Consider the following 13,234-nt stretch of genomic DNA (forward strand, 5'->3'; position numbering starts at 1 on the left):
CTTATAGGCCAGAATATGGGACGATCTGAAAGGAGAATGGAAGAAACTCATTACAATTTTGAGCAAAGATACTGATGAAAATATAAAGTTGCTGTGTACTCAAGTGGCCGATGGGGATACTGAAATTGATGCGGGAAAAAGACCACTATGTAAGGCACTAGTAAAAACATTCCTTTACATGAATGGAATGACATTAGAAGGAGTGACGGTGGAGGAATCCGACGAAGAGGCGAAAAAGGAGAATTCCTATATGAGGTGTATAGTAGGTGCAGCGAGTATAATAAATTTATACGGGGACCACTGCTATTTCCAGGAAATGAGGAAACATGCATACGGAGCAGCGGAAGGATGGAGGCAAGTAATAGGAGTCACGAACACTATAGACAAGTGCGCATGGATGGATTTTAAGAAGTTAAGAATAGGGAGCAAATTAATTGGAAGTACAGTAAAAGAATGGAATGAAGAAGACAGGAATAATGTTGCTGACAACAAGAATATAGAGAACCACAGGAACTGGTGCAGGCAGGGGAAGAAGAAAGTTTTTCCGCAGAGAAAAGGGAAAAAAGAAAAGAAAAGGGAAGATGATGCGCAGTGGTTAGAGGATGAGGATATAGGTGAAGTGAAAGCAGAAATAGAGGAGGGCGAATACCTGAAGAAGGAAGATATAGAGGATATAATAGGAAGAGTAATAAAAGGAGAATTAGGGAGAGATGAGGACATAAATAAAGCCTTAGATGAAAAAATTGAAGAAAGGAAAAGAGAGAAAGAGAAGCAGAAGCAGGGGGATGGGGCAGCAACACTGAGTAGGGCAGACAAATCTGCAAATCAACCCCAACCCCAACCCCAGGCACCAGGACCTGTAACCAACCCTAAAAGTCAAGAATCTACTATTCAAGCCAAAACAGCAACTGATCCATGCTCCCCCTCCAACCAATCACCTGAGGAAAAAGAAGCAAGTGAACAGAAAGGGGAACAATTAAGAAAAGCATGGAAAGGCCATTCTTCCCCAATAACGAATGACGGAACATTAAATCAGGTAAGGGAGAGTGTAGTAAGGAGTCTTGTGGTATTTCCTTAGAAGAAAGAAGAAAAATGAAAAGAATAAATTAAAGCAATATATATAGAGAAGTAGACAATTAGGGGAATATATATAAAGAAAAAATGAAAAGAATCAATGAAAGGAATAAATAAAGAAAGGAATAGTCCATTAAAAGCGCATATATAAAGAAATAGACAATTAGAAGGAATATATATAAAGAGAAAAGGACAAAAGGAAAGAATGAAATAAATAAAAGAGCAGTTGATGAGAAAGTATAAATAAATAAACGAAAAGGAAAATGAAGGAAAATAAAAAAATGGAGAGGGAAATAAGAAAAAAAAAGTAGCATTATCAATTAGGGGGGCACATATATATACGGAGGAAGAAAGAAATATGTGTGATGGAAGTATGTTCATATGTCTATTTCTTCCTTTACTTCTTATTTTCAGGGAAAAATGGGGGAAGAAGTAAATAGAATGTTGACGGAATTGAAGGATTTTATGAGCATGAATGAACATAAGGCGAAAATAACAACAATTTGTGGAGATATAACGCAAGCACCTGCGGGACGACATGTGACGCAGCCAAAACAAATATGCAAAACAATATTAAAAATAATATACTGGATGGAAGGCTGGGACAAAGTAGGGCATAAGTGGAAGGAAAAAGGAAAGAACAGTGGACAGGAATGGGAGTCATACTTAAAATGTATAATAGGGAATACAGTTATATTGGAAATTTTAAAAAATAAGTGCAATATGGATCAGGTTATGAACATTATCTCTGAAACTATGGGTGGAAAGGGGAAACATTTTCCGAAGAAGGGAAAAACTAAGATGGACTGTGACTGGGTTCAAGTTAAGGATATAGAAACTGCAGAACAATTATTTGGGGAAAAAACACAAAGGTGGATACAACAAGGAAAAGAGAGTAGGGGTGGTATTTATATGTTCAATATGGTAATGCAATGGATGGAGTGTAAACCAGGGGAACAGAAGGAGGAAGGAAAAAGTGAAAAAAAAGATTGTAAGAGTGAAAGAATTATAGACTTAATGCATTGGGGGAAGTCAAAGGACTTGCAAGACCTAGTCAATACGAAGCCTCCTGTCAAGCCACCTGATGGTAAGAATAATCATCAGCATGATCCTAATACTACTCTTGGACCTGATGGTCTCCCCACACTGGACAATGATATTCCCATATCTGGAAAGGGGCCTACTGCTGTTGCAGAATCCATTGAAATTAATGCATATGGTAGCGGTAAGACAGATTTATTGTCCACGGCAATAACGCCTGAAAATACTCCATCACTTCCTACAGGTACAGAAAAGGGTCCTGATCCCAGCAATCCAGGTTCCGCCGGTCCAAGCTCCACTGCTGAAGATCCCACTAAGCAAGGTTAGAGTCATAAGTGTGAAGAGCGAAAGAAAAGAAGATGGACACAATAGAAAATGTGCACCCCACCACACCTCTGCGTCTAATGACTCCTGGACTACAATGGAACTTGCACCTTACTTCATTCATTTTTCAGGTTCACCAGGTATAGCAGGTCCATCCGGTCCAGTAGGTCCAGCTGGTCCAGCTGCTCCTGTCTCAGCGGAAAAAATTCCAGCTAAAAGTTCAGAGAAAAGTGATGATGACAATCAGCAGCATGGTAGTACTAAGCAGAGTGTCGTTGTTGAACCTCAAACTAAGCAGAAACCTCTCGCTCATCCAGCTCGTGCTGGACAGGCTATAGTTGTTCAGCCTTCCACTGATGACCATGTTACATTTCCAGGAGTAGGGGTTGCCCAGGGGGGTAGCCTGGGTCCAGAAGGAAGTATTCCTGTTCATAGTCCAAGTGTATCAGGAGGTGGACCCGGTAGTCAAACTGTTCCAAAAACACCCAAGGCTGCTCAAATTAGTAACAAGATTGAGAACCTTCCTGATGTCCTTACCCCATACCTTCCTACCATTCCTGTCTTCATTGGTATTTCTGCTATGAGTTATCTCCTTTGGAGGGTAAGAAAAAAAAGGAGAAAATATATTTTCCGAAAAAAGGAAAAAAAAAAAAAAAAGGAATGAATGAGGAAATGAGTAAAGGAGTGTAGGATTTCGCATTTTAGAGGTGTGTATGTGTAGGACGATTTCGCATTTTAGGGTGTGTTTGTGTAGGATTTCACACTTAACGTTAAGGTTTTAGGGTGTAAGGACCATAATATGGCCTGGTATTCAGCTGTTTTAGGGTTTAGGAACAATAATGTGGCCTGATATTTAGGTGTTTCAGGGTGTAAGAACAACAATATGGCCTGCTATTTAGCTGTTTCAGGGAGGATTATACATATAAGGTGTGCATACAAAAAAAAGAGAAAAGAAGAAAAAAAAAAAAAAAGGGAGCACACATCTTCTAACCCTTACTCTCTTTAACCTTAAGTGTACACTTCGTACTTGTTTTATGCTGATTGTTCTGGTCTTGGGAGCAACATTTCACACCTACAAAACTAATTTTTTTTTCTTTTATTTTAGTATTTTTTCTTTCGTGGTAAAAGAAGAAAACGTCACAGAAGAGCTCATCATCTACGTGGTCCTCCAACTTTGGAAGAACAACCTCTTGATCATGTGGAACAGCAGGATGGTCCACATGAATATACCTTAGTAAAGGAGCGCACACAACCAAGATCTACTTCAACAAAAACGAAGAGGTCAAAAAAATTGGGTGTTGGTCGTCGTGGTGCTCGTCGTCCTGTTGGTCGACGTACCATTATTGATATACATTTAGAAGTCTTAGACGAATGTAAAAAAGGGGACCTCCATTCGACGAAGGAAGACTTTTTTGAAATTTTGGTTCAAGAATTTATGGGGAGTGAATTTATGAACGAAGAAAAGGTTCCTACAGAAAATGCTCCTGAGGAATGTGTTCGTAAAGAACAGGTTCATAGTTCAAATTTAGGTTTTAGTGAGGAAGACTTTGTTCTTAAGGAAGATGTTGCAAAGGAAAGTGTTATTAGGGAAGATGTTCCTAAGGAACAGGCTCCAAGTCCAGATTTCAGGATTTAGGGAGGAAGACTTTGTTCCTAAGGAAGAGGTCCAGGGTTTTGGGTTTAGGGAGAAAAATTTTGTTCCTAAGGAAGAGGTTCTAAGTTCAGATTCCGGATTTAGGGAGGAAGACTTTCTTCCCAAGGATCAGGTTCCATGTTCATGTTTAGTGTTGAAGTTTCAGGATCTGAAGGAAGATTATGTTCCTAAGGAACAGGTTCCATGTGCAGATTCTGCGTTTAGGGTTGATGTTCCTGAGGGAAGTGTTCCTAAGGAGCAGGTTCCATGTTCAGGTTTCGGGTTTAGCGAAGAAGACTTTGTTCCTATGGAAGGCTTCGTTTCTAAGGAAAATGTTCCATGTTCAGATTCCGGGTTTAGGGTGTAGTAAATACTTTTTTTTTCTTTTTTTTCGTTTTGTTTTGTGTATTAAATTGTTTACAAGTTCATGTGTAATTAATATGAGCCGCGAGAAAAAAAATTTTCCGCACTTTATTTTGACTTGTTGGGATAATTTTTGCATTGCACATGCAAAATATGTTCATTAATTTTTTTTGTTACAGATTTTTATGTTTGTAATTTTTTTTTGTTTTAATAATTTGTTTTTTCCTTTAAGTTCAAATTATGGACATTTGAAAAGTGTGTTTCAAATTGTGCGCGAGCGTTCGCGGAGGTTCGCAAAAAAAAAAATTGTCAAAGAAAAAAATTGCCCTAATATAAATTTGTCACAGAGAAAAATTTTTGCCAAAAAAAAAAAGGTTGTCCAAAAAAAAAAAATGCCCTAATATAAAATTTGTCACACAGAAAAAATTGCAAAAAAAAAAAATGTCAACAAGAAATTGTCCAAAAAAAAAAAAAAAAGAATGCCCTAATAAATTTGTTACAGAAAATTGTCAAAAAGAAAGGAGGAGCTACTTTTTTTTTCGTCTATTTGATAAAATGAATACGTGTAGCACTGCGCAAACTATGTGTTATCCCCCTTAAAATTTTATATTTGGACTTTGCAACTACAATTTCAACCATATTATGTGCGCAACTTGCGGACGATCTTATTTTTTATGGGGAACTTTTAGTAAGCGTAATTTCGTGTTAGTTGCAGTGAGTACACAAATGAGCGCACCTTCCTTGGGTGACAGGAAAAGACATCTTCCAACTGTTGCCCAGTTGCCTGGAACGCGCTCTGAACGTAACTGCTTAGCAATCTCCTTATGCACCTGAACATATGGGTGTCCACGAATTTTAGCATAACTGTTTAAGTGTAATGCGTACTATGGGTTTAACTTCGCCTTAATATGCTAAAGAAGTGGGCAAATGCGCATACAGAACTGTTTGTACAGTTTGTACCCACTCCTGTTCCTAATGTGCATCGGTGAACATAGTACCTGAGGAAGTGGAAATATGCACATAAGAACACACACATATATGCACATATATATAAACTGATATATAAATATATGTGTAGGCATACGCGTAAAAGGGGGGAGGAGAAGTACTCTGTAACCTTATATTAAATGAATATCTAAAGGGGGAAGCAGTACCTTAAAGGAAAACCTTAAAGCAGAACGTCAAACCCATTTTGTCAATTATAGTATTCATGATATATAAGGGACGAACATGCCTATTCTCCTTCATGGGTTAATATAATTTTAGGTCTGTCTTAAGATTCGTGAAAATACTTTTCCAATCCTACCTATGAAGGTGTTCTTCTGCCTTTTCTCTCAAAAAAAAAAATTGCTGCCAATTTGCATTATGATGATGATGATGGTGGTTGGAAGCCATGCCCCCCATTTTATTCTCTAACAAATAATTGAACAGGGTTATACATTTTTTAACCATTCTTCGTTATGTTGACTATTATGATATAGGAAAGAGGAAAGGAAAGGAAAGGAAAGGAAAGGAAGGGAAGGGAAGGGAAGGGAAAGGAATGGTCTATGTCTCTCCTCAAGCATTTAACTAAAAATCACAAATGTTAAGAGTAGTATGATGAAGTATATGTTTAAAAAAAAAAAAGGAAAAAGTTCTATCCTATAGCCTATCCTATAGTTGTCATCTAGTATATCCATGAGAACAAATAAATTAGGCAAATTTTAGGAGTGCACAATATATTATACATATTTTTAAGTTATGTACTTTTCAATATTGTGGTCAACATACAACCGTTGCGTTAGGGTTGCAATTATAAAGGAAGGGGTAGCGGTGCGCACAATATAAATGGAATGGGCGTGACATATATATAATTGAAAGAAGGGATGGGGATAGGGACGGTGTTGGCTCATTATTCTTGTTCTCTTGCTCATTACTTCTTTTTTTTTTTTTTTCTGTAGTGAGGAAAAAAAAAGAAGTACTAACAGCACTTTAACTTAATTTTTTAAACAACATAATATAATTCTGTTATTAAAATAAAATTTTTTCTTTTCTATTATTTTGAATTACTGTATTTTTTATATTTATTATTGTGCATTCTAGTAAGTTATAAATGAAAAAATATATGTACACTTTTACACATCACCTAAAATAAGAACAACAGCGTTGAATCACATATGTGCGCCTCCCTCCTCCATCCCCTCAAAGAAGCCACTTAATGAACATTTAGAAATAAAAAAAAAAAAGGAAAAGAAATAATCATACAACCTATTTATGCATATAGAAGGAAAATACTATCGCCCTCCCCCCCCACTTTTAAAACATTTTTTCACTCTTAAAAGAAGAAAAACAAAATGGCACCATTCCCTGCGAAGCTCCCAATATTAATACTAGTCCTATTTTATTCATGTCAATTTGCCAGCTGGGTATGACCATAATAGGAACTACTACATTGTTGCAGTTTACGCACACATTCATTATGATTAAGGAAAATATCTTTTTTCCTTTTTTTTGCTGAGGGAGGGGGAAGTACAGGCTGCATGGGGGGTTGTAAGGGGAAAGGGTTGAAGGAAGGGGGAACGTTCCTTCCTTTTTTTCCTTCCTTCCCTTTCTTCCCCCTCCTTCAACCCTTTCCCCTTACAACCCCCCATACAGCCCGTCTCCTACACCCTCCTTCCCTAATGATAACACTTATATATATGTGTGCTATGTGTAAATGGTGAATGTACCCCCCTCCTTCTTACCCTTTCCCTTACTTTTTTTTTAATGGTCATACTTATATGTTACGTACATTGTGCACATACTCCGTTTTTCCCTTTCCCTTTTTCCTTTTTTTTAGGTGAGTGCGCTAGGTAAAACAAAGAAAAGAGGAAGTAATAATAATGGTAGGGGAGCCGGTCAACATGATCACTCTTCCGATGGTAGTATGAGCACATTATTAACACGTCCAACGCACATACCTACGTCAGAGCAAGATGACTTCCTTTCTAGTGTAAGTGGGAATTCCCTTGGGGATGCCCCATTAGAGGAGGAAGAACCCGGAACCTTACAATGTAGAATTTCATCAGGAGGGGCACGATGTGTAAGGAATGGGACAAAGGATAGGGGAGCAGGGAACAAGGACAAAGCACTCCTTCAAAAATTAAAATGTTGTAGGATTAAAAATAAAGTACTCTTAGGTATTTTAGTGTCCGTATTACTCTCCTACCATTTAGTTGTGTCCATTGCTCCTGGCGCTGCCAAAAAAATAACTCAGATTTCTAGTTGGGCTCAAGCGAATGAGTTAGCATTCAACCTTATAGTTAACTTAATCGTGGGAGTCGTTTATGTGTTAGTGTTATTAATATTTTACTATTCAAAAGGTGCAAGAGAATGTATTAAGGAGGAGCTAAACTTATGGAACCCCTTCCGGAATAAACTGCAAGAACAAACATAGCACAAAATTTTCGAAGAGTAGGGAAAATGTACATTCGTCCCACTGCTATGGACAGTTCTGTTATTACACCACAATTTTAATGCATTTGTTACATGAATTCTTTCTCTTTGTGTTTATGACTTCCTATATAACTTATGAATATGGTAATGTTTGTTAAAACTATTGCATCGCATTTTTTTTTTTTTTTTTTTGTAGCAACACTTTTTTTAAATTTGTAATGACCACCACTTTTTTCGCCTTTTGATATGTGAGAATTGTCTATTGTACATATATTTCTGCCCACTTCCTCCTGCTCCTAAATTCTATTAGCCAGAGGCAGCGCATTCCGCCCCCGTCACCCCTATATATAGAAATATAACGATTATATAGGAGCTGAGCGTGGTCCTATGGAAGGTAGCGCAACCATGATCATGTGCGCAAAATTCCGTCCAGGGGGCATTTTCTCGCTGGTTGGTAGCAAAATGTGAATAAATAAAATATGCATATACCATCGGGTATGTATGGGCAAAATTTATTAGGGTAAATATATTAGGGGAAATTGGACGAATGAATAATTAGGGGCACGCACAGATTAACATAAAAAAGTGGAATAAGTTCGTTCTATGCATATGGAGGAAAATTATCCATTATCCTTAATTCTGCTTCTTCTCCCTATTAAAAACTTCTTCCATTGGGCGAATCCTCCCCAATTGAGTCCTCCCCCCAATGAACCATGCCCAATGGAAATCTCCCAGAATAGGGATCTTCACCCACTTAGACATACTTCCTTCCCTAGACCCTCCTTCCTTAGACCCTTCCTACAACTCCTAACAATTTTCCTTCCACCTACCACCACCCTAAGAACCATCCTTCCATCGCCCCCTAACAATCTTCTTTCCCCTCTTCCATTCAGATCCTTAACCTTAAAACACGAACCCTCCCCTTAACCTATGCTATTACCTTAACCCCCCCTCCTTCAACCACCTCCTTCTTTCCCACCTTAAATCCCTCCTTCCTTAAATCTTTCCTTCGATACACGCTTCCTTTCCTCCTCTTTAGACATTTTCCTTCGTCTTCCTTACATAGACCCTCATTCCTTTACTCCTTAGATCCTCCTATCCTTCCTTCGTTCCTTCATTCGTTCCTACCTACCCTTCTTCCTTCTTTCATTCTTCACTTCATTCCTTCCTCCTACTTAGACACTCCTTCCTTATATCATCCCTTCCTTTCCCTCCCTCCTTAGACCACTACCCTTCCTTTTCGCCTTAGACTTTCCTTCCTTTCCTCCTTAATTCTCCTTCCTAAAAAAGGCTCCATTCCCTCTTGTCCATCCACGTCCGTCTTACCCCTAATACCCAAAACCCTAAACCTTGAACCCTAAGAAACCTAAAGAAAACACCTTAAAATACCCTAAACCCTAAATCCTAAACTCTGAACCGAAAACCTGAAAGTTAAACCCTAAATCCTAAACCCTAAACACTAAAACCAAAACCCTGAACCCTAAAACATTAATCCCTAAAACCTAAACCCTATACCCTAAACCCTGATACCCTGAACCCTAAACCCTGAACTTTAAACCGTGAACCCTAAACCTTAAATCGTGAACCCTAAACTTTAAATCCTGAACCCCAAAACCCTAAACACTGAACCCTAAAATTTTAACCCTAAACATAGACACTGAACACTCAAACCTAAAACTTAAACCCTAAACCATAAACCGCTAACCCTGCACCCTAAATCTTAAACCCTAAATCATAAACCCTAAATACTGAAACAAAAAATCTGAAAATTAAAAAATGAAACCTAAAACCTGCACGTTAAACATAAACGCTGAACCCGCGAACCATAAACCCTGAACCCTGAAGTCCCGAACCCTATGCCCTAAATCATAACACACTAAACCTTGAACCCTAAACCCGGAACCCATCTTAGCCTGAAGCCGGAACCCATCTTACCCTTAACCCGGGATCCACCTTAACCTTAACCTAGATCCCACCTTAGCCTTAACCAGGAAGGTACCTCTAAGATGATTCTAGCACTTCTATATACTATAAATCTAATTTATTCTTCGATTGCCCTTTATTCACCGTTGTACCCAAATTAGAACAGCAAATCCTGAGTGTAAGCATATGTAAGATCAACTTTCAAATTATATGAACTATATTTATTATACCCTTAGGATGTGCGACATATTTAATGTGTGCTGAATATTCTTGCTAAATAAATTGACTAGTGTAATTAATTCTGGAATAAATAAAATGCACTAAAATTAGCTTCTTCCTTTTTTGTGTATTATTGCATTCTTGCATACATACTATTGGGTATTCTAATATTTTCTAATTTAAAATATTCGAATACACCTGTAATAGTATAGTAAGCCATATAGTTAAATGATTTAACGATCGTTCTTCACTAATTAAGAATATAATCATACAATTGATGTGTATGCAAAGCAGAAAAGGGAATACATTTTTTAGTTTGAGCTTCGAAATTTTACGAAAAAAAAAAACAAAATGAAAATATTCTTAGAATTCCTCATTTTTATTCTTGCTCCGTGTTTGCGACCATGTCTTCATTATGTACGACAATAGTTATTACACTTTAGGAGTGTTCACAAATTTGCTATGACTAATTATTATTTTTGATTAATAACTAAGGAATCTGTTATATTCTTTCCTCTCTTTTTTTTTTTAAGTTTCCTTCTAATACTTGTATATTGCACAAGTTTTGATTATACGCTTTTTTTCTTTTCACCTTCCCTTCCTCCATTTTAGGTAATTCCATTGGACATAATATACGATAATGGAACTAACCAATATGACACCTTAGGTGTTGTACGGATTAGTAGATCGTTAATGGGTGAAACTGATAAAGGAGAACAGGCACAGAATAAATTACTTGCTAGTCCTAAAGGAGGCCCCTCTGGAAATACTGCGTCGGATGGGAAGTCTGGAGCGCCAGATTCCAATGTTGAAGTGAAGGAAGCACGACATAAAAAGAAGGAGAAAGATGGGACAGTAGGAAATGAACTGAAAATATTCTTTAATGATATGAAATGTATTGTAAGGGAAAATAAGATCCTGTTATACCTCACACTGCTTTTCTCAATTCCCTATCCATTAATTCTGTTCTATACGAGTGGGATTACACTTTTAGTAGCGACGGCTTCCTCTGCAGGACCATGGTTGGCTGCTATAATGACCCTTATAGTTTCTGTATTCACAGGATTTGTTTATTTCTGCGCGTTATTGAGACTTTACTGTTCAAAAGGGAAGGAAAAAAAAAAAAAAGAAGTGACTCCATGAAAAAGTACTAAAGAGCACAGAGAACTACCAAGGAGGGGAAACCATAAATAAGGAATAACTGAGGAAAATCAGAGAAGAAGCACGGAAGAAGCAGGGAAAATAAAATAAAAAAATTATTCCCCTTGGAAATGTATATATATATTACATTATGACCCCATATATATATATTCATAGGATCGACCATTTATTTATGATGGTTCTGCCCTATAGGATAAAGGGTGTATGTATTGTATATGTGTATGTATATATTTGTGTACGTGTGTGTGTTTGTTCATTTGTTTGTTTTGTATGTTTTTATGTGTGTATGTTTTCGTACACAATGCTTGTGTATATATGGTTGTTGTTGTTTGTGTGTATGTGTTATTCCATTTTGAAGTATTATTTTAAAGTTGTACTTTTAAAGTATTATTTTAAATTACAACACTATTCATTCGCTCCCTTTGTATGTTGTCATTTGTGTATATGTTTGTGCATTTTGTATATATGTATACTCGAAACCTAAACCTTCATAATTGAGCATACACACACACATATGGAATAGTGGGGCGCGCACATCATACTAGTAGAAGGAAGGAAAGGAAGGGGTCTAAGGAAGGAAGGAAGGTCAAAGAAGGAGGATCTAAGGACGGAAGGGTCTAAGGAAGGAAGTTCTAACGAGGAGGGAAGGAAGGATGAGTCTAAGTAGGAGGTAGCAAGGGTGGACTAAGGAAGGAGGGAGGGAAAAAGGAAGAAAGGGAAGGGGAAGGACATTACATATATTACTTATAATTAAAGGAAGGTTGGCACATTACATGACATGGTAACCAACATTCCTGCGATCTGGTCTTCTATTATTATTTGTATTTGTTCTTGTTCTTTTTCTGGGTGATCGTTCATTATATATGGTAGAATGGTCTGTTTCTTCTATTGACGAGTCTGTTATTGTGGAAGGTGCTGCTGTTAAGGTGTCGTTCTCTGTTAGCATGTCGTCGTCAAAGTCACGTTTAACAAAACTTCTTTTTTCTCTTCTTCCTCTAAGTTGCTTGCGGAACAAATTAGGTAGGAAATTATACTAAAATAAAAAACGGAAAGGGTTAAATACATATATACACATATAGAAATACAATACATATGTATGTACGTATATATCTCTACATATATATGTCCATATATATATATATATATATGTGTATATATGTATGTATACATACTTTTTTTAATAGAGAAAACGAACATACAGAAAGAAGAAAAAATATATATATATAGTAATGAATATGTTATTATTATTTATATACTTTTAAGTGTGTAATGTGGTAATTACAATTGTAATTGTAATGGTTGTACTTACTTTATATAAAAAGAAAAGAGCTGCTGGTAATCCTACTGCAGCTAATGCACCACCAGACACGGCACCAGGGACGATGCTGCTAGCAGCTGCCGCAGAAGGTTCCACCTGAACTTTTGCCTCCTTTTCCATAGCAACTATACTAGGATCTAGAGTACAAGTCAACTGTGTTACTTCCTCTCCTTGGTTCTTCGTCCATTTCTGGTTAAATTCGGAACAATAATCTTGATTAGCAGTAGTAATGTTGTTCTCACTGCACTCTGCACGTACAGCCTGCCATGCTTCGGAAGTTTCTGTGAGATAGTTGTTATAATTCGTATCGCACCTTTTACTATATTGCTCTAACCTCTCTTTTATATTTTTGTAATTATAATAATATTCATATGCCAGTTTTCTTCGGTTGAACTCTTCCTTCGTAATATTCTGATATATAATTTCACAATTGTTCTTCTTTTCAACGTAACTTCCTAATTTTTCATAAATGAAGTTTATAAGATCCGGAAATGGTTCAACATTTAACCTGTTCCACAGTATATCCATTATACCATAGTACAGGAAATGACAAAGTTCACTGTTGTCCTGATCTGTTTTCCAATTTTTAGTTATATAGCACCAAGCATTCCCAATTTCCTTAACATAACTTTTAACACTTGGATATTTATTTGACACTTGCAATCCTGTATCCTCATTATCATGTGTAAAAGTATTACATTGATCTCCGTCCTTCCCGAATTTACTGTAGTACATTAGGTTCGATCGTAAACCCTTTAATTGCG

At 37.0% G+C, this 13,234-nt stretch overlaps 1 protein-coding gene across 1 annotated transcript; it reads left to right on the forward strand.

Moving 5' to 3' along the window:
- Positions 1-4,031: 4,031 nt before the first annotated feature.
- PCOAH_00011520 (hypothetical protein) lies at positions 4,032-4,439 on the forward strand (the record flags this gene model as incomplete). The annotated part of the gene is made up of 1 exon (XM_020057961.1): positions 4,032-4,439. One exon carries the CDS (start codon positions 4,032-4,034, stop codon positions 4,437-4,439), a length of 408 nt encoding a protein of 135 aa, XP_019913360.1.
- Between the last annotated feature and the right edge of the window lie 8,795 nt (positions 4,440-13,234).

Source organism: Plasmodium coatneyi, chromosome 5 (genome assembly GCF_001680005.1).
Source record: "Plasmodium coatneyi strain Hackeri chromosome 5, complete sequence".
In the NCBI taxonomy this organism is placed as follows: domain Eukaryota; phylum Apicomplexa; class Aconoidasida; order Haemosporida; family Plasmodiidae; genus Plasmodium; species Plasmodium coatneyi.